The 22,650-nt window shown below is 42.7% G+C and overlaps 1 protein-coding gene across 13 annotated transcripts in view; it reads right to left on the bottom strand.

The window, feature by feature from the left end:
- Window positions 1–22,650, bottom strand: part of ncam2a (neural cell adhesion molecule 2a) — a 321,431-nt gene that overhangs the window by 80,662 nt on the left and 218,119 nt on the right. For 9 of the 13 annotated variants that reach the window (XM_078931074.1, XM_078931083.1, XM_078931079.1 and 6 more), the window contains 4 exons: window positions 18,552–18,626; window positions 12,024–12,230; window positions 5,373–5,516; window positions 3,228–3,365 (listed from right to left, as the gene is read on the bottom strand). In XM_078931074.1, coding sequence (XP_078787200.1) covers window positions 3,228–3,365; window positions 5,373–5,516; window positions 12,024–12,162 — 421 coding nt within the window. In that variant the 5' untranslated portion in view covers window positions 12,163–12,230; window positions 18,552–18,626. Of the gene's footprint in view, window positions 1–3,227; window positions 3,366–5,372; window positions 5,517–12,023; window positions 12,231–18,551; window positions 18,627–22,207; window positions 22,464–22,650 lie in introns of those variants that run through there. The other 4 variants (XM_078931057.1, XM_078931046.1, XM_078931063.1 and 1 more) reach the window with 1 other exon arrangement.

The following is a 22,650-nucleotide window of genomic DNA, read 5'->3' as shown; positions in this document are numbered from 1 at the left end:
GAAGCAGAAAGAGCAGACAGCCCAGTAATCATTAGTATATTGGAGTCGGTAAAGCCGGAGCTGTCAAAGCTGACAAATCTGATGTGATTCTACAAGCGGAGGTTTGTAGCTTTGACATGAATTTCAAGCTCGGTTTGTGCGCATCAGAGTCAGAATCGCTGCGCCGACTGCAAATGATCCGAGCGCCGCAAACAAGCTTTGAGACGTGTCAACCTTATGTTACGGGCTCAACAAGCCCTTAAGGAGCCGCTCCAAACCGACAGCTTACAAACGTGCAGCTATTGTAGTGAGCGACGGCAGCGGGCTGCTTGTTGGGGGGAAGAAAGCTTCTTTTGAAGCGCCAACATTTCAAGCTAAAAGGTCAAGGAGCTGCTTTTAATTGAGAGACTTATTGCAGTTTTAACCCTGGGATGTGCGCTTCCACGTCAGCTGCGGTGCAAACGGAAAAAACAACAAGTTGTGTATGCAGAGGAAGTTCAATCCCTCATGCATGCTAATCTGTTGACACTGTGCAAGATGAGTGTGTGGGGAATCAGAATGAGGATGTTTGAGGGGGAAGTCTGCAGCTGGTTGGGAGTTTTGGTTAAAAAAAATAAAATAAAAAATATCCCAGATGTAAAATATCCCAGATTTATAAAATAGATCTTTTCTTGGCCAGTATTTCCATTTAGGGTTAAAAATTCTATCTAAAGAAGAGTTTGATGTATTTATTTAGGATCCAAGAACATTTTAGAAAAAGTGTGATAAACTGATTTATGATCAAACAAAATAAAAAGTTGGGATGTCCTGATCCAATCACATAGTATCAATCGAGATCCTATGTTCCATCCCGTCCAGGGATCGGATAGTGTGATCACCGCTGTATATTTTCAGCTTAATATTAACGATAAATAATCTAGTAGAAGTCTTCCCATCGTGAACAGATTGCAACATTTTATTGCCGTAAAGCAGCGGAATACGACAACAGATGTTTACAGGATTCCCACTCAATAACTCTTAATAAATGTTTCAAACTGACTCTCTATTGGTTTGTCTTAACTCAAACAACAAACGTTAAACGACCCATGAAATGTAAAATCAACTTTATGAGCTGTTAGGGTATTATAATGTTTATTACTCACAAAAACAACCCCAAAGTGGTATTTTGATCCATTCATGCATTTATGAGTATTCCTCTAGGAAACTGCTCCCTGATCACCAGACCTTTCCAACCCATAAAAATGAGTGGGTTCTCACATTGTGACATCACAAAGTGAGGAACAGCCCCTTCCAGGAAGAGTCTGAGCTGTCAGCTCCGCCCTCAGGCTAACAGACACACCCACTTTATCTGTGTAGCTAGCGGTGATCAGCTTTCCTTTGGCCGACGCAGACTCAAGGTTGACGTTATGAAAGGCGGAGCCTCAGAGATCAAGTCGTTTTACTTCCGGGTAGGAAAATAACTAATGCGTAATAAAAAGATGTATTCTTGAGTGTGCCAAAGGTAATATCATATATTTGGATGTAGTGTACTCTGAAAGGCTTAAGAATAGCATGATGTACAGAATGCAAAAATACAAAATAAAATAAAAAAAATCAATGATGTCTCAAAATAAATGAAATCATGAAAACTCATCACCGTCTTTATGCTACAACCATGTTTGGAAGAAAGCCATTGACTATTTTTCAGACATCATTCAAATCGTATTTGATCCAAAATGTTCAATAGTTTTAAAGATGCTAAAGCTACAATTATCTCACATTACTATCGCCTACAATACAGACCAAAGGTTTGGACACACCTTCTCATTCAAATGAATGGGAAAGTGTATGTTACTAGTTGATAGTTGCACCAATATTACTTATGCCAGAGAAGGGCTCTGTTTAAGTATCAGTGAAGGTTAATACAATAATAAAGGGGGAAAATCTAGATTTGTTCAGTTTTTGAATGGGTTACAAAAGTATCGTATCAGTACCAAGAAATATATCAAATGTAATATAACAAATGAAGGACTTGTGATCTTTTGACAAATTTATTTATTTATTTTGCCGTCATTTCCAAAATGACAAAAAAATGAAATTATGATATTTTTTGCTTTTATTTTAAAGTTTTATTTTTCTATTTAGGTTTTCCTCGTTTATTTAGAGGAGAACTGAAGGGCTCTTATTTTGGTGGGATTTTAGATCCCTCCTAATCACCTGTTTTTTAAACTATTTTAATTCCGTTTTATGTGATCCTTTTTCATAAAGTACTGGAATTTCAGTGGCTGAGGCACAGAAAACTTCTGTAAATTTTAAGTGAAGCCCAAAGGACTTTTTGTCTAAATGTAGCAGTGAATCAAATAGAAATGGTCCTTCCGACTCAAAATTAAAAATTCACCTAATTTGTGTTTATTTGACGGTTTGGATGTGAGAGAAGAAAATCTGATCTGGATTTACACCAAAAACAAGAGCAATTCTTCCTGTTTGAGGTTTAAAGATAGTTATACCATGGTCTGGGTGCATACTCGATTCTGACTGGCTGCTGGGTGTGCATTAAAAAGTGATATACCACAGGATAACCGCACAGTGAAAAAAGAAGTTCCGGTCACCTAGCTTAAATGTTTTGTGTCACTGCGGCAGCTTCTTTAAAACAACCTTTTGCTTCACCACGTAACAAATAGTCCGCGATCCAAATTGGAAAAAAAACAAGAATTAAGGACTATAAACTGGTTACTATTTATTTCTTTTGTAAGTGACCATGGTATAAGTGGGTTAATGGCCTTTGAAGTGTGCATTATCACTTTTTAATGCACTTCCCGTGAACCGTCCTCCGGTTCAGGCTTCCACAGTGTGCGTTATAAAGTGATAATGCGTACTTCGTTTGCCATTAACCCTTACGTAATCACTCACTAACAGAGATAAACGCAATTAACAAAACTGAGGTTAGACAGCAGTAAATGGTTGTGAAGCGTATTGTGCTCTAATGCTCTAATAATTCACGCGTTGCCAATAAATATTCAGCTCTACATTGGTGCTATTAAGAGTAAAATGTCTCGTTTGTGCCGCCTCCAAACCAACTGTAGCACAGCGAAAACCTAAAAACAGTGGCTTGATGATGTCATATTCAGCCAAGATGGCCGACTCCGTGAAGAAGAGCTACCTTTCCCTCAACCCGATACAACCCAGCGGGTGAAATCAGTCACAGACATTGAGAAAATAACAACATACGAGGATATCTGCATCATTAAGCCAAAAAAGTATGAACCCACCGTTGACCACCACGGCGATGTCCACGAAGTCGATCTCGCCACGGGCCTCCACACTAGCTTCGCAGCGGTACACGCCCTCATCGGCCTTGGTCACCTGATGGATCTGCAGGTTGTTGTTTGGCAAAACCTGAAACCTGCCTTCAAAACACGGAGGAAGGACAAAGAGGAAACCGTCAGGAAAACGGCGGGAACCTCCACATTAGGGCTTTAGATCGTTACTTAGGCTGCCATCCGATTCACAGGTCAAATTCTAACCGTCCCATGTATTATGTCTGAATCTGTTTGTCTTTTTTATTGAATCAATGAAAATGAATCTGATATGTATTTAATCCCCTTCATTTATACGTGTATTTAGAACAGGAGATCAGAATCAACAATGTCACGTTGCTGCATTCCTGCACATCCTAGATCTATGTATGTTTGGGAACTGAATGCAACCTGTACTGCAGAGACAGCATTGGGTAGACTGACTGACAATGGTCTACAACCAATCAGGACGCAGAACACAGTTGGCTGTGACACCCGTTATAGCTGTACTCCACATGGAGAACAGAGACCTACTGACTGTATTGGCTCTCAGGTTGAGGCCTGCATCTCTGAAGTTACAGGGAGGTGATTAAAGAAGCAAAGGAGAATCTCTGCTTGCACGCTCCACGTCTGAATTTCAATGACCAAACGAGAAGGATTCCAGGATTCAGGGCGACTCTAGTCTAATCAGTGCACAGCCACGCGTTTGTTCTGAAAGGACGGAGAGGAAGCCGTGCAGAGACGCTGTAAATCAAGGAGCAGGGCCGATAAAATGAGCCTCATGCAGGAACATGGAGTATCTCTCCTCTGAGTGCCTCCCTGTCTTTTCTCTGCAAATTAAGTCGACTATCCTCCAGATATTCAATACTATTAAAGCTGAAAAGAGTGAGATTACCAGAGAGAACTCCATAAATGGTATAAAACACCCGTGCACACAGGGAATGGAAGGTGATCGACAATAAAAGTGGAATTCTTGTTGGGAGCATTTGATGGCGAGTATAAAAACAGCCATTTGTCGGGCCTGTTTTTCTCTCTCTTCCTGAGAGGCTGGTTTGTCTTCTCGTCTCAGGGGAGGCAGCGTTTTCCAATGCCACCATCCAGCCGCTCTATAATCCATCCTCTCGATGGCTTGTTAGCGTGGTTTCTGTCCAAATTAGGTGCCTCCTCCAGAGCTGATGGGGTTTCTATTCATAGGTTTTTGTCTTACGGTGAATCCTAACAAAAGCAGGAAAAAAATGCTTCCCAGAGAACTGTGATACTGGCACATGAGAAGTCCAGCCCTGGAGCCAACCTCCGCCAATAAACCACAACTGCTTTCATGGAAAAGAATGTTTTCCTCTGAGATTGTTTCTGCTTTTAATACATTCATGGAAGTATGAGACTAAAATGCATCATGTTGTGTGTTGATCTTTTCCTTGCTGCTACACAACAGAATGCTGTGAAGGATCCCACGTTCTCTAGCATTTCACCGTGACGTCTGGATGTCTTGAAGGCCGTGACAAGCACCTTTCAACGCTGGCTCGTCTGACTTTAGGCTCATAAGTCAAAGGCTCATCAGGTGTCACACACCTGGGTGTGTACATTTTGTTCTTGGGATTTGACCAATCCCCTCGTGGAGCGGTGGGCTGCTTTGTTTGCCAGTGCGACCATGGATTTCTGTTTTCAGGCACACCTGCCGACATAAAGTATCGTAACGTAAATCAGCAAAAAGTGACGTTTTGTTGCAATGCAGGACTGTACCAACACCTCATTATGTGTCGCCGGGGACGGCTCTGGTTGTTAAAGGTTTAAAGCTTGAAATTGGGTCACATTAGTCGACTTTTTATGAAGTTTATGCAAAAAAAAGGATGTTCATAACGTTCCTGAAAAATGACAGAAGCAGCAAGACAACTGCACTGATATTTCAGAATAAGAGCTGGAGGCGACAGGCAGCAAATTCCCACTGAAAGGTTGGTTGACTTTGGAGTCGGCTGTGACCTGCTGCTAGCAGCCCAGTGCGGCGCCGCAGATCACAGGTTCCCACAGATGGATGCTGGGTAAAGGTCAAAGTCCAACCCAAAACATCCAGTTCTCCTTATCAGCACAGCAGCAAAACCTGAAGACGGTGCGTTCACTTACTGTGGTATTGGTCTGTGATTTCTCGGTCCTGGCGGTACCACACCACCACTGGCACAGGGGAACTGATGACATCGCACACCACCTCCGCCGTGTCGCCGTGGCGAAACTCCTGCGGCGACTCGACGTCCCGGAAAGTCAGCCTCTCTGTGGCATCAAACAGAACGGAGGTTTAAACGCTTTTCACTCGCTGCTTCTCCGTCAGGCAGTTTGTGGGCATTTGAAGATCAAAGAGAAAAGCAGGAGGAACTGCTGAGCGTCTACTGTAAACCATCGAAGCTTTGAGAAAGGCGTTAAGGCGGGAAAAAGACCCTTTAAAAAACCTGCATCATTCAGAGGAGCTGTTACATTCTAAAAGCAGTTTGCAGACTGGACAAAATCACTGGATAGCTGATTGGACGTTTTTCAAACCTCAACTGAAAATCAACAAAACGTCTGAAAAACAAAGACAACACAATCCTCATGATAAGCTCCTGTGTTGTGAGGTGCATCAAAACACAAAGATTCAGCACAGAAGAACAAATAACTGCTGTGTACTTTGTTTTTCTATTGGAAAAGGCTTTGTGTTGAACGTTCTGGCAGACTTTGTTGTTTCTGCAACAACACACTATCTGGTAACGCAACACACTGTCTGGTAACGCAACACACTGTCTGGTAATGCAACACACTATCTGGTAACACAACACACTGTCTGGTAACGCAACACACTGTCTGGTAATGCAACACACTGTCTGGAAACACATCACACTGTCTGGTAACGCAACACACTGTCTGGTAACGCAACACACTGTCTGGTAACACAACACACTGTCTGGTAACGCAACACACTGTCTGGTAACACAACACACTGTTTGGTAACGCAACACACTGTCTGGTAACGCAACACACTGTCTGGTAACGCAACACACTGTCTGGTAACGCAACACACTGTCTGGTAATGCAACACACTATCTGGTAACACAACACACTGTCTGGTAACGCAACACACTGTCTGGTAACGCAACACACTGTCTGGTAACGCAACACACTGTCTGGTAATGCAACACACTATCTGGTAACACAACACACTGTCTGGTAACGCAACACACTGTCTGGTAATGCAACACACTGTCTGGTAACACAACACACTGTCTGGTAACGCAACACACTGTCTGGTGACGCAACACACTGTCTGGTAACGCAACACACTGTCTGGTAACGCAACACACTGTCTGGTAACGCAACACACTGTCTGGTAATGCAACACACTGTCTGGTAACGCAACACACTGTCTGGTAATGCAACACACTGTCTGGTAACACAACACACTGTCTGGTAACACAACACACTGTCTGGTAACGCAACACACTGTCTGGTAACGCAACACTGTCTGGTGACGCAACACACTGTCTGGTAACGCAACACACTGTCTGGTAACGCAACACACTGTCTGGTAATGCAACACACTGTCTGGTAACACAACACACTGTCTGGTAACACAACACACTGTCTGGTAACGCAACACACTGTCTGGTAACGCAACACTGTCTGGTGACGCAACACACTGTCTGGTAACGCAACACACTGTCTGGTAATGCAACACACTATCTGGTAACACAACACACTGTCTGGTAACGCGACACACTGTCTGGTAACGCAACACACTGTCTGGTAACGCAACACACTGTCTGGTAACGCAACACACTGTCTGGTAATGCAACACACTATCTGGTAACACAACACACTGTCTGGTAACGCAACACACTGTCTGGTAACGCAACACACTGTCTGGTAACGCAACACACTGTCTGGTAACGCAACACACTGTCTGGTAACGCAACACACTGTCTGGTAACGCAACACACTGTCTGGTAACACAACACACTGTCTGGTAACGCAACACACTGTCTGGTAACGCAACTATCTGGTAACGCTACACACTGGCTGCTAAGCGCTGGTTGAAGAATCTTAAACATGACAGAAAGGTGTCACCTGTGTGGTAACCAGACGTTCCTCTTGTTCGTGAATTCACTTGATTGTTTGACTTTCATAAAGGAATCAGCATTAATGGAGCCAACTGGCAACTGGAATTTTAATAAATATTTATTTGTATTTATTGGATGAAAATGGATCAAGTTTCACTTAAATATCAGAATTACCAAAACATGTAGAAAGAATTTATAGAGAATCCTCGAATAGTTGAAATTATATAAAAGAGTTCAGTTCTAAGATATTTAAAGGAGGTTAGAGGTGACACCATATCATTGCAAAAACTACATCATAAAAACATGTAGGTTACATACAAAATAACAGAATTAAAGCCATTATTGTTTATTTAATGAAAAATAATTGAGATTAGAGCCACAGCACCCTAACCCTAGAAATGAAAGATATTGAAGGCAAATAAATAAACACAGCTATAGACAAGTACATACTCATCTCGATACATTCACACACATACATATTTATAGGTATATGCACAACATGAACACATCAGCATAGAGCGTAATTGGGATAGTTTTCCCAGAGCTTTAGACATTAGCCATAACTTTAGACTACAGCTCCACCATCATTCTAAATATTCTACATTTACTCTCATAAATAAGCAGAAAAACAACTAATTCTGTAATATTTATGCTCAGTTGTTTCAAACGGCAAATATTCAGTCAACCGCTCCTTTTTCCCCGAGCTTTGTACTGTCGAACCCTTTTGAGAGGCGGATTTTTTGGTGAGGAAAACTCACAAACTCAAACAAACTCCGGCTAATTTTCAGGCTGTATTGCAGGACGGACACCAGCGTGATGAAAGAACCTGCCGCATTTATGAACTCAGCAAGAATAAATGAGCAGAATTATTCCACAGTCTTTCTTCCTCCTGCACAATTATGACAGGAAGCTTTTGATTCCTCTGCAGTTCAACCGCTGGTTTCACGCGGGGCGACCCGACCCCCCCCCCCCCCCCCCGACCTACATCTTTATTTATTTACTGGACGCCGGTTTCAGATTGGCCCTCCTAAAGAGGCAGCACGCCACCTCCCGTTCTCCATCACATCCTTTGACGTGTGCCAACACCGGCTACGCCAAACTCCGCTATAACCACCTTAACATCAAACCTTGACGGATTTGCCCCCCCAAAACAAGCTTTCAGCCCCGTCGTCATGGAAACGTGCCGGGCATAGCAGAGTCCACATGGCGCTGGGATGTCCTTGCATGGTTTTCTCCATCTCTCTGTAGCTTTATTGTAGTTCAAACGATTGTTTGTGTTCTTGTTATTTCTGAAATTCCCACTCCCTGAGCTTTTAATACTTCTGCTGTCAGCTGTTTGTTCGGTTGGTATCCATTCCCCGCTCCGCCGCTCGCTCTCTACCAGAGAGTCGCTGAGGGAAACGGCGTCTCTGGGGTAACACTCTGCCGCACACTTGACACCAGCAAATTGAGAACAGAGTCGGCGCTGCAGTTTGTGCCGGCTTGTCGCAGATACACACTAACCTCCTGCGTCTCACATGAGCCAATTTCCACGGGTCTCTCTCCGGCACAATGGCGAGGAAGGCCGGGGCGTCATGCGTGGATGTAATGGGCTCTGATTCCTTCAGAAATCTGACCTTAATGGAAAAGTATGTAGGGGTTTTTTGGTGCTGTTTTCAGCTCTGCAACATGATGTTGAGGACTCTGACTTATCTGTGTGGTGTTTGGGTTAAATTTTAATGGGGACTATTCCTAACATTCCCATATTAGGGGATTCCCATCCGTGTTGTCCATTGTACCGCCGTTGTGTCACACAACCAACCGCAAACGTTTATTTTGTATTGGTTCAGCACGATATTGGCTCAGGTGAGCATTTCCACGCAAATGGTACCGTCACGGCGCATGCGGGGTGTAGACCGATTGTGTAGCTTTGCATAACAGTCATACGACTACAGCAAAAGCGGAGCTATTGACGCTATTGACGCTTTTGGTTCTTTGTTTACACAAAGTATTTAATGTTGTTTGAGAGAAGATTGTGGGTGGTAAAGACGTGGCGCTTTCTTTTCTTGTAACGACCTTCCGCCATTCAACGAGTTTCATTGTGGGGCAACAGTAGCTTCGCCCTAATCGTTCCGTTCCAATTTTTTCTATGGACCTACAACCAACGGGGGCGGATCGGTCCTGTTTGATTTGAAATATAATAAACACATTCATCTTTGCTAATAATTTACTTATTCTGTGTTCAAACTTCCAGGGCCTCTGGGGGAAAAGCCTGCATCCTCCTGCGCAAGGAAGGGACAGTCCATTCTACATATTATAGGGGACTTTTTGTGTGTGTCTGATTTTAATTAACTGCTTGCCATGTTTCAGTACTTGTATTGTTTAAAGATAATGTCAAATTAAATACACACAAACACAGGCATAAAAGACAATAGCGTAATTCAAATAGTTGGAGTTAGTTATATTTTAATTGCAGGTATGCATACTGGTAGCTACATATGGTACTGGCAACATAACCGTTAGCGGCGCTCGAGAAAAATGGCCACGAATTTAGTGTCTAAACCAAATACTGTGTTGGCTATTTGGGCACACTTTGGCTTTGAGGCAGATGACAAGACACAGCTGATGAATTTGGACAAGGAAGTATTGAACCTTTCCTGCGCTGACTTTTCTCTTCCTGACCGTGGTCGGAAAGACGCAGGGGAGATCCCCTAAGGAGGACGGATCTTCACTTCACTTCGTTCACTTCCTCGTTCGGACCCTCAGACCCTCCAGAGCGGGCCAACAAAGAATCATTCACCATTTTTCTGCGGGAAAACTTCTTTCATTACCGTTCTTCTTCCCTGTAACATCAAACATGAACGCGCACCCCCAAGGACTTTGTGTTGGGGGGGGGGGGTTAAGTGTCCCGACACCGCGACTCCTGCTGCTTCATCACTGTGGTGATCAAAAATCCCACACCGTCACAGCTCTAGTTTGATGGGTCCATTTTATAATAGAAATGCTCAAAATAACAGATCCACAGCTCAGTGGAAATGAAGCCTTTGTTTCTGTGAACCCGATAGCACCGTGTCTACCTGCCGTAGCCGACCGCCGTCTCACACTAGCTATAGTCTACGTTGACCCGAGTGGAAGGGGACTGGTTTCGGGCTTTTCGGGCTTGTAGTACCTTTTCAGTGAGTCTGTGAAATGGTTGTTACATGCTCTCAGTGACCTAACAAGGGTCTGTAAAGATACTAATTAACATTTAAAAACCGCTAAGAAAACCGGCAAAGACCGACTTGGACATTTAAGACTCCAGGAGCCCCGGAGAGGTTAACTCTGAGATTATGCTGGTATTTGTTCAGTGGATGTCAGATGTACTCCCTGAAGATGAAGTACTGTAACACGAGTGAGCTGCAGGTCTAGCAAGATAATATGCAGAATCTGCACCAGTACTCCACGTTGACATTCCTTTTTAAAATCTGAAATTAAACTGAAATGAAATGAATACTAATTATTTACAGCAAAGATGCGATGGTTCCATCTCCATCACCTCTACCTGCATGTCTGTCTTCCTGCTGCTTGAGGAAGATTGCCATCTCTATGCTGCTCATGTAACCCACACTGCAGAGAGCGGCAGTGGTCGTCATGGTAACAATGGTTTACGAAAGCTGGTTATGTGTGCAATGAATGAAGGGATGGAGGGGGGCAGGTGTAACTGAGGCCAAGATGACTCTGTTTAAAGACAGTGGAAGGATAAAAAAAAGAGGTTTTGCAGCAAAGAAGGCCTCCTGTGTGTCTTAGTGTGTCTGCTTAGGTGTGTGTGTTTCTTGTAAAACCTTAAATTTGAGATTATACTGTAATAACTTGCTTACAAACTTATAAACTCGAATAAATCATTGCTTTTCATGCTGGAAATTCAAAGTACTGTTTTTTTTTTAAAGAACTGTTATTTTAAAGTACTGTTGTATTTTTCCCCCTTTATTTTGATACGATAAATTTAAGATTGTTTTTTAAATTTTGCTGCAAACCAAATCCTGCAGATCCTCAAACGACCACTGGAGGCAGTGTTCTGAAGGCATTTTGTCACACTGGGACTGTAAAATACTGCTTACTGATTCATTTTCTATTTATGAAAACTGTTGTTTCTTAACATGTGTCGGTAGAGGAATGAATACTTTTGGAATTTAGTGTCGATCTAAAGGTTTCTGATTCAAAAGGGGAAATAGTCGAATAATTTCTGATTTTAAAAATGCTAAAATCACGGGTTTTTTTTTTTCTTTCTTGCTGGTTTCACTTATTGCAGGATGGAGGTGGTGAAGTAAGCGGAGTGTCTTGCTCAAGGACACGTTGTCGGGGCAAATAGCAGTTAATTTAGTGCTAGCTGTCAGATCCAACAGTGATGGGACTCTCTCTGAGCGCCGCGCCTCCAGACATTAGTCTTTACCCAGAAGATGGCCCGGGTCAGTGAGGCGGGTTAGCTCGGTGCCAGTCTGCTCATTAACCGTGGCAGGATGGGAGCGCGGCCGTCATTATCCTTCAACAGTCTGGATGAGTGGAACGAACACACACTCACCCAGACTGAGGGAAAGTCAAAGGGTCACGTGCGCTTCAGGGGCGTGAACTCACAGATGGAGGCGGCGGTTCTCGCGGCCGGTCAGACGCTAACGAGAGACTTCGATTCCCCCTAAATCTGTAGGTAGAACCGTGTTTTTCAGGCAAAGCTTACGGTAAATCTCCAACACCACTGAGGCCTCGGCCGTGAGCCCGCTGGCCTCTGTGGCCTGGCAGCGGTAGATGCCCGCGTCCTCGATGATGGCGTTGTAGATGACCAGCTTGGACCGTGACGGCTCCGTGTGGAGCATCATGCGCTTGGACGCCACGATGCGTTCGCCCTGGGGGTTGAACCACTCCAGCCTTACCGGCTCACCGATGGCTGGAAGAGAAACAGAAGTCCATTCAGCATAACCACAGACACAGGAAGTACTATACCTTCAAAATAAAATACAACCTTCCTGAATCACACATTTAATCATTAAACTTTAAACAAATATCAAGAAAAACAAATAAAAAGACTCTAAAGCAATAAAAAAAAACTGTTTTCCATTTACCATCAAACAGTTTTCTATTTGTGGTTGATTATTTTTGTCGAATACCCACAAGTTTGCCAAATATTATGGAAGAATTTTTAGCAAATACTGTTTCCATCCCATCACTTGAGTGATGTTACAGTGAGAAGTGGACAAAAACAGAGACGGAGGACAGAGGTTTAAATAACGCTGAGGTTCTTTTAGTGCCACCAAACTGGGGTCTTTTATTTTGAAAGGGATCCCCACATGTACCAGGCGTTTCTGTCCCGCTTGTTTGCACATATTTGGAAAAGCAGAGCTGTTGTGTGATTTAAAGACCAAATATATGAAAGCTTGAAATTAAAAACTAAAATTAAAATAGAAAATTTAACAGAAAAGTCAAATCTCTAAATCTTTAGATTTAGTATTTTTGTTGTTGTAAAAATGTAAGAAAGTCTGAAGGTTTTTCAGTAAAAAATCATTTACATCTAAGTTTAACTCAAAGAGTCAAACTACATCCAAAATGAATAGTCGCTTTAGTTCCCTTTAGTTAACTGAAACCTCTTTAAGTGGCTGACAGTTTACATCAAAGGTTGTTGGTGAAATCCCTCAATCCAGGCAGGAACAGAAACGGCCAAGAGTCGGGCTATGGATTAAAAATTAAAATTAAAACCATATGCGTTATATCACCATCATTTATACTCAACAAAACTGATAAAAACACAAGGATGTAGATAGAAAGAAATGGGGTTTGTCACTTTAAACTAGTTCTTTGTCCCATCAACCGTCTGTTTAAGTTTAGCAGGAACATAAACAACCATCTCTAGCTGTGTTTCCGTTAAACAAGAATGTGCACCAATTGGATTTGCGATAATACATTTGCCAAATGAAAGCATGACCATATTTGGAAAAAAACAAACGCATATATAGAAAACAGGCACATTAAATCGTAAATTTAGTGTCATCGCGATATCAAGATGTGCAATATCGCGAAAATGGCAATAGATGGTTACTTTGATGTGCTAAAACAATCTTACGGCAGCTTGAAGTATTTAGTGAATCAAAAACATCCCTTTATGCATTGGACCAATCAGATTGAGCTCTAGTATGTTAGATGTTCACCTCCTATGTAGACGAGGGTCATTTAGAGTATAATTGAAGTTATATTGACTCTTATTTCAATCACACTGCAGTGAAACAGAAATGATGTATTTAGTGGTTTAGCTATTTGTTCATATATCGCAAGTTATGCCAGTTTTTGCACTTGGAGGAGGTGATATTTGAGGCGTTATTTTGCAAACTGCAATGGAAACACTTTTCAAGAATGAAATGAGTCACGTGACCAACAACCGGATGGCGATGCGCCTCTTGGTAGGAACTGGCGGCCTTGGTCGCTGCACGGCGGGCGCCACCAGAGGTCCCACAGCGTATCAAAGGTTGAGCGTGTCATGTGGGAGTGTTGGATCCACAGCTCCTCTGGAAAACCACCAACCACCATTTCCCACTATGGTTTCATCCGTAGCCCCTTCCACATTTAAGGAGCTCGCCGCTCCACGGCCTGAAGAAGACGCCGACGTCTCCTTTGATCGATGATGAAGAGCGCTAGAGCCGTAGCAGAAATCTGAATGTATCTGCTGTCAATCAAAGTATTGATCACATCCACCGCCGTGTTCCTGAATGCGTCAGTTGGTTTGTGTTTATTCGCATAATTGTGTTTTTAAGGAAATAATGTAAATTGTGTATTTTCGACATTTTCAGAAGTTTTTCGCTTCGTTTGAACGGACGTTTGCTGTTTTGGGTCATTTAACAACAAATCCTGAAAATGTTCTCCACAGTTCCCTCATCCTCAAAGTCCTACAACACCTTCATTCCAAAACGTTTCACGTCGGTGCAAAACCGCCATGAGAAGCGGCTTCTCTCTGCTGCAGACTCTGCGTCATCGGTTGGAGAGTTATCGTAGTTAAAAGAATGTAAGCTCTGGTGTTTAAGGGTTGAAGCAAATTCCTTTTTTCTCCAGAACTCTTATCAGTAAACAGAACTTAAGTGGCATTTTTTCAACTACAAAAAATAAAATAAAAACACTCAATAGTTTTACTTTGAAAATGGGAATCTTCCCCAACACTTTATTTTGAAGGTTTGTTAACTTGCGCTGACAATAGCGCCAGTTTTTTTTAGTTTATTGACTGAAAGTTAAAAAACAATGTGTACCTGCCAAAATACTGAGTTTGTTCGAAATAAAAGTTGATAATTATGATTTTCGAGGTAAAGATATGTTTAAAAAGAAAGTGGTCAGAACTAACGCATTAAGAAATAGTGTTTTTGTTCAGGGGGTCAACATGTGGAATTTATTATCAGACGAACTGAAAAATGCAAAATCCATACTGCACTTTAAGAAAATGTATAAAGTTAAAATGTTTCAAAAATACCTTCTGGACTGAGAGACTTTGGTGGTTGTGAGGTCATTTTGAGAAGTGTTTGTTTTGTTTTTGGTTTTTGGTTTTTTCATCTTTTTTCTTTTCTGATTTAAGGTTCTAACAGTTTGTAGGTAGATGTAATGTTTGTATTCAGGGTTGGGGAAATAAGCCTTGGCTTCACCCAACACCTTTTTCGGTTAATTTTGTTCAATGTTTATGTTATGTTTATTTATTATTATTATTATTATTATTATTTTCAATGTTTATGTTGACATTGATCAGTGTCAATGTTTATGTTGATGTTTTTAAGTTTGTTTGTTTAACTTAACCGAAATAAAGTTTCTCACAAAATCCAACATTATTCTACATTTCAGAGGAATAAATAACAAAAGGTATTTCTCCTACACTATACTATATTTAAAAAAAAAAACAAATCTGTAATCTGCTAATATTCCGGCTTGAATTTTTCGGCGAGTGTTAAGCTAAGTGTGATTTTTACCAGAGAACTGTGTCTGAGGTGAGTGGAAGGTAAAGGTCATGACCGTTGGGAGTTTTCCGTGAGCTCAGATACAGAAAGCGGGCGCTCTGGCATTTTACGAGGCCCCCCTTCTGGTTGTAGAGGAGGACGCAGCCATCTGGAAGCAGCAGGCGAGTCCTGGCGGCGCCTACGCCTCGCCATGAGGTGGGATCCATCAGCTGCAGCCGTAAACGAAGGGAAACCGTGAATGGGGGCTTGTCCGGTTACCCACAGACCCCCAAACTGGAGAAGACTTCAGCAGCACAAAAGTCAAATCAGGCAGAGCAGCAGTAACTAGAGGCATAAAAACGCTGCTAACTTGAAAAAACGTGCCCTTGAGCAAAGCTTTTAACCTCAGCAGCAGAACCCTGCAGTGAGCAGCAGAAGGCTGAGCTCAAAAGCTTCCAGGTGAAGCTACGAGTCGATGGCGTCTGAGATGAATAGCAGCGCAGGCGGGCGGATGGTAGCGCCTCCTGACGCGCCAACTCTGATCATCTGGCGGGTTTGAAAAGAAGGCTCTGCGCTTCACGTGGGCACCAAATTGATAAGAGGCCTTCGGGCACATCCTCTGACAATGTTATCTCCTCTTTGCATTGTATATGGGCTGACAGCGCCGGCGCTTGTTGGTGGGAGCTAACGCAGCTAGCATGGTGACAGGCCGCTGGGTGCGCAGATGATGTGAGAAGACAGCGATGTGCTGCGAGCTGGCCTGCTTTCCACGCTCAAGCCAGCCTCTCTCTTTGTGTTCTTCTATCTGCATGAAAGCCTGGTCTGAAAATCTGCATAAGCTCCAGCTTTATGGAAAATTCTCCAAAAGAAAGGAGTCACCTTGCCTTTTCAGAGGCTGAATTGTGAGAAAAAATCACTTCTGCAGGAGCAGAGGGCGACCACAACTGTCGACTTAGTTTTAAGGCGGAAGGCTGGATTAAACTTCTTAATTTGAATCATTTATACCTTTACCCTAGCTTTCATTTTTCTTCAGGAGCTCATACATGACGGTGTTCGTACCAAAACTCTTCAGCCTGACACTAATGATGGCGTCACACTACGGTGACCCCACAGAACCGCTTGGGCTCTACATATTTTCCTTTAGTAGCCCAAAGTCTGACATTATCCTTTGCAATGTTTATGGAGAGATTTTGCCACAACCCACTTAGTAAAAAAGATCTGTGGCTGTTAGAATGAAAAAAAAAAAAGTTTACAACGCCCCTTCGTCTCACCTACGTCACCCTTAAGGGTTGTATTAGCGTTAGCTACAGGCCGTAGAAAATCTGAACATGAACAATTTCTCCCTACACGTTTGATATGTCGCCCGTATCCACGCGGTAACACCGTTGGGACTAAGATTACTTTTTGTCACAAGCCTGTCTTACTAATACTTTGAAAACCAAAGGACAAACTGGGAATAGTAAACTGCATCCACTGCAGCTACTCAGTAAAAGGAACAGCCGCTGTCAATTTTTTAGCTAAAAACAAATACGTTTTACTGTAGGATCACATTTAGCAAAAGAAATGTGGTACATCAAAGACACCTAACTTTAGTGAGGGGGGGGGGGGTCGCCAAATTAATAAGTACAACATTTATATGAGACTATATGGCTCCAAAGAATCAATGCTCCTCATATAAAGGGCACAGGTGACCCAGTCTGATCTGTTCAGGAAGCGTCAGGTCATGTGTGCTCTGCAGACGACAGTCAACATAGAATTAGATCCAAACTCTGAGGCACGGAACGGAACCTCAGGGGAGCAACGGAGAAAAGTGGGGCGATCAACGGGTCGGTTATATTTAGGACCCTTCCCAACGTTGATAAGGGGCGTCGTCCTGAACAGTTTGGTGGAAAGACGCCAAAAAGATCCTAACGAGGACACCAAGTACTGGCCTCTACCGGAGCCTTGTCTGTAGTTAGCCTTAAATCTCAGGGGGGGTAATCTGTGCAGGCGGAGGATCTCACCAGCCAGGACGTCCAATCCCTCCGTCCATTCTGTCTGGCTCGTGGACAGAATGGACGGCGGTCGCAACCTTCCAACAGTTTCCGTCACAAACGCCTTTAAAGCCAAAGCTGCTGTATTTCATGTTTCCCGCTTCAGCCAACACTTGTTCTGGGTTCCCTCACACACTTCACTCACACGGGGGGGAGGGTTAAACACACACCTTTTACCCCGCCTCCTCATTTGTCACGGTGCTGGGGGGTCGTACCACCACACGGAAACCCTGCGCCCCGTTTTGTTTGTGTCTGAATCAGCCCTAATGGCACATTTTCAAAAACAGAACACAACTGCTCCTGAAGTCCTGCCTGTTTTGCTGCCATTGCCCAGATTGGCGGGGAGGTTTCTGGGGACTCGGTTGCCATGGCGACTGCATTTCTTCTTTTTTTTTTTTTTTTTGCCTAATACAGGGGTACTGGGTGAGCAGAAGAGCAGAAGTAGTTTTTAAAACACTGTAGTTTCAGGACAAATTGAGAAAAACAAGTCTGTGGTCTAAACAAGAATGAACTGGAGATGTGTTGTTTAACATACTGCTGAGATGATGAAATACCAATGCAGAGGTTGGTTTAAATGTTCAAGCATCCACATGAGCGGGTGGAAGGTATTTTATTTGGGGGGGGGGGGGGGGGGTTATCCTTTCATCTACCTTTGCCACAGCTCCTCTGTAAATCAGAAAAACTGCCGTACCGCATTAAATATTCCAGCAGGACCGCACTCCTAATTAGTCATTAAGATGAAACATGACTCAGAGCCTCATATTTTACCTTTGAAGATCCAATTTAATTTTTCTGCTGCATCCTCACAGTTGTGGCCTCATTGAAATGAATGGGAGGGCTGCATGATGACTATTAGTCACACCAGAGGTGAGAGGGAAGACATATGAAGCCCACAGGAAGCCGGTGGCCTTTTCTGCTTTTAGGAAAAGGAAATCATACTAAGACGGTAGAAATAAGAAGTTATAAGGTGTTCCATGTCCATAAAGAAACACAACTTTTTCCACGTTTATTCACGTATAACCATTTTTCATCCATAAAATCTACGATAAACGGATGTAGTGACTGTGTGACACGGCGCTCAGCTTTATCATTTTGTATAAACTGTGTTAACTTGGATGAATTTAACCTAAAAAAAGTAAAAACTCTTTTCATTTTTAACTTTTTACGTGGATTTTGTTCGTCTTTGCACTCCGGAACATGTATGTTCCTTCTGCCACGCAGACACCTGGACATAGATCTGCAGCTAAAGGAAGACAGAAGAAGAAGCCATCGTACCTGTGCAGATGAAGAACTTGGACTCTCCAACACTTAACTCCACTTTCTTCAGGGATATGGAGACTTGCAGGGCAGCTGGAAGAGAAACGAAACAGAGGAGAAGGTTGTAAATGCATCCATTTTATCACAAACGCTTCAGCGAAGAATCACGAAATTAATTACGACCTCCTCGGGTCGCCATCTCTAAGCTTTCCCTAAACATCCGTTAGACTGAAGCCTGTTTGAGACCAGCTCTTCATCTTCCTCAGCGTTCGTCTTCCTCCTGATCACTGTCAATACAGGTGATTAGATGGAACAGGAAGCGAGGAGGCTCAAACAGGAAGTCAAAGTGGAGAAAAAAAGTGTCCTTCTGCTCAGGTCAAGCTCCGCCCCCTCTCTGTCAGACTCCAGCGAAAGGAGACGTTCGGAGGAGACTTCAAAGGGAAAAAAAGGAGAAGAGGACAAGTGCAGATTTCTAATTTGACGAGTAATTATTGGCAGCTGGGGGGAAGTGGGAGGGGCTTGGAGGCCGCAGCCTCCTAACGCCGCGCTGCTCGCTGCTGACTGAAGCAGCATTTTTGATGAGCCCGTCACATCTCTGCTCGTCACCCGCCGGAGCTGTCACTCTCGTTAGGATCAACATCCCGCCGTGCGCACACATGCGCGCACACACACACACACTAAGACGAGCTGGGAATGAATATTCTAATGGATGTTAATTTGCATTACAACACCGGGAAGCTGATAGCTGAGCTCAGGGCTTCCGTCAATAACGGAGGAAATGATGAAATCATCATCTGTGGTTTCTTAGGGGGGGCGAAGTTGCATCCCTAAAACGGCGTCACACCCCCTCCAGCCGCCTCTAGTCCCCCAACGCAGCCTGTAGATGGCGGTAGAGGGGCACAGGGAGGGGGGAGCTGGATTCCCTCCACTGATGGTCAGCAGATGGGAAGGGTGGAGACTAGCAGCAGAGATGTTGTCACACAACCGCATATGCAGCACATGGCTGTGTAGACATATGGTAATTAGATCTGTAAAAATATCAAGTGTAAGAGCCGCCTTAAGGCGCCTTCTCACCATCTTTAGGTTTCTACGACGTCGTCGTAACACACAGGAGTCAGTGAACACCATACAGGAATAAAATCAATATTCAGCGTTCTTAAGAGGAGGCGCTGAAGTTCCACGCCAATCCTCTTTTGATCTGCTGTCAGTCTTTTTATGAGGATGATGCCGTTTTCTAAGACATAGTTGCTGCAGAGTGGCAGGAGTCTTGTGAACGCGACCACTGAGATGGGGCAACCCCGCCCCCCTCCCTGTTGCTGAGAACTCAGGGCAGGGTAGCTTGCGGCCCCGTCCAGCGTCTTTTCTACGACCTTTTCAAACAGCATTTTTTTTAATCAGCCTCTGATTCACAACGATTTGAATAAAGACAAAACACATTTTCCGCTCTTTAAATGACGACTTTTCAAGATTGTGTCAAATCAGGGCGGAGCTAAAAGGGGCCCAGCTAAAAGCTTTGCCCCACACTGGCCCCTCCCCCGGTTTTTACATCAATAATAATATCATTTTCGACAAAGATTCATAAATCATCAATACAGACTTCTTCAAGCACTGCAAAAATGAGAAAAGCAACCTTTTAAAATAAAATAAAAACACTATTGATGGCAAAACCGTTAGAAATACACATTTTTAATCCTTTTATTTGTTTTGGCCTTCCATAAAAAAATTTCTATCTCCCCCCCCTGTCCCGTATAAGACGCACTGAGCTATAAGGGAGACAATAACTCTTGCACGTTAGCATATTCCGACGTTGTTTGCTAACGGATTCTAGCGCATGTCCGCCACCTACAGTAGAAAGACGCCCAGGAAAAGACGTCTCCTAAATTTCTCAGCTCTATTCCGACAAATGAAAGACTTGAAGTCGTAAAATTCAGCCGGACACAAAACGATTCATTTCTCCTTCATGATCCATTTTCAAACACTTCCGAGAATTAAACCTCACTACCAAATCTGAGTCCCTGACTGGTCAAAGTTCTACTGGTTTCATTTTTCCGTGGCTGCACGTTTTGTACGTCGAGCCTGAAAACAAACATAGAAACTTGAGAAGCGACAAGTGACGGCGGGAGTTTGTAGCGTGGAAGCCAGTCGAAGCGGCGCCTTGATTTTGTTTCCTAGCCTGGTGTGATCGCGGCATTACTGTGACTATGGTAGCCCTTTACCATGTTAGGAACACGTAAAAAACAAAAATATGTTAGCTCCATTGGCGTGTTCACAATTACACCCAACCAAACGTGTTGATAGAGCGCCGTGTTTCTCTCAAAATCGCTTCATCGTCAGTAAGCACAACCAGAATTGAGTCTTTCTGGAAACAAAATATTTTTAAGAACACGTTATAGTGTGGAAAATACTCAAATTTTGACCTTACTTTTCTTTATATACGTCCCCCATCATCCCAAAAATGCCACAAAACATGTTAAACACGCCAAAAACACAATTTTTAAACAGAACAGCCTCTTACAAATGCCCCCAAATGAATGCAAATGCTGCTCTTGATTAATCATGTCTGTTTAACCCAGTGCCCTTCCACACTACCTGCAAACTCCAATCACAGCTTCAAGTAGTTTAATGGTTTTCAATTATTAATTGATCCCAGAGTGATTGATCGCGTAATAAGATGCTGAGAAAACATGGCAGGAAGGAGAAAAATGGCCGTAGTCGGGTCTGTGTTGCCCAAAGCGTCCGCGTGCATCATGTAATTAAGTTCACCCAAGTGGGTTCGTTTAGGCTAACATGCACGTCAGCCAAGGGTAAATAAGAGTAGGTGTGTGAGGGTTGGTCTGTCTGGCCTGCAGGGGGACAAAGAGACCCGCTCATTAGATGCCTTTCCAGCTGCAAACTCTTTGGATGTGGACAAGCAGCTTATTATGGAGCTGATGTCGATATGTTAGGAGCCGGGAAGCAATTATCAGCTTCGGTTTTTAGCCCCTTTAGGAAACATTGAGAGAAAGCAACAACCAGACAAAAAGCGGGCGAACAAACAAAACTATTGATCAAGTGTCAGGGATGGTGGATGACCGAATGGCAGCTTTTCATGAGGCATAAATATTCCAGCAGCAGTCAGAGAAAAAGGAGAACAGCCGTCAAAACCAAAATAGAACCATAACAAAGCTTAAATTTACACTTATAGGTAACTTCATTTTTATAATATCATTTTATTCATACCTCAATTTTATATAAAAACAAAATTATGTGTTACAACCGGAAATGACGTATTATTCTATAAATATTTTAGTTGAAAATAAAATTATGTAACGGGTAGAAAAATATTATTTAAATACAGCTAATTAGTTCTTAGTTTATCCTGGTATGTATTTAGGGCTAATGCTAGCACTAGCAAAGAAAGCTACAGTGTTAACGTGTTAGCATGCTAACTAAGACAACCGGATATTACGTATTATCATATACATATTTTAGTTAGAAATAAAATTATGTAACATATTTTTTAAAAAGCATTTTTATGGCTATTTTCTGATATATTTTAAGTTTTTTTAAATTAAAACTAATATAAGCGTTAGCTAAGACAAGCTATTTTTAGTAGAGTGTAAGGTAATGTCTGGACAAAAAAACTTCTGCGTTCAAATCAGTTTCTATTTAAATTTATCAAAAATAAAAATTACTTTTTTTAGTCCTCAAAGGGAAATTTGAAGTTACGGCCAGCTGTGGAGATAAGGATTTCCTGCAGTCTGAAGTCTCTGACAGAAGAACTCTTCTTAATTTTATACATTGACGATAAATGAAATTTGACTGATTGACTCCGCCCCGTTCCAAACAGGAAGTATTCCAAAAGCCAAAATCCCATAGAAGTCTATAGAGAAATAAATAGCAGTTACTCAGTCCTCTATTGGTCAGAAGAACCATTCTGGATCTGATACCTTTTTTTAAACATCTTTAGAATCCTTTTTTTTTTTATGATTTCTTTTCTGCAGTTAATCATTTTACAGATATGATGATTGGCTACAGTGGTTGGCTTAGAAACTTGGATAAATTACTGCTTAATGATGTTGTCTGGCTCCAGCATGATTTGAATCATGTTCATTGTAGCTGCAGGTGAACCACTTTC

The sequence above is a fragment of the Oryzias latipes genome, chromosome 2, assembly GCF_053564925.1.
Source record: "Oryzias latipes strain Hd-rR chromosome 2, Olatipes_Hd-rR_3.1".
In the NCBI taxonomy this organism is placed as follows: domain Eukaryota; kingdom Metazoa; phylum Chordata; class Actinopteri; order Beloniformes; family Adrianichthyidae; genus Oryzias; species Oryzias latipes.
This window is presented reverse-complemented; position numbering and strand designations above follow the sequence as displayed.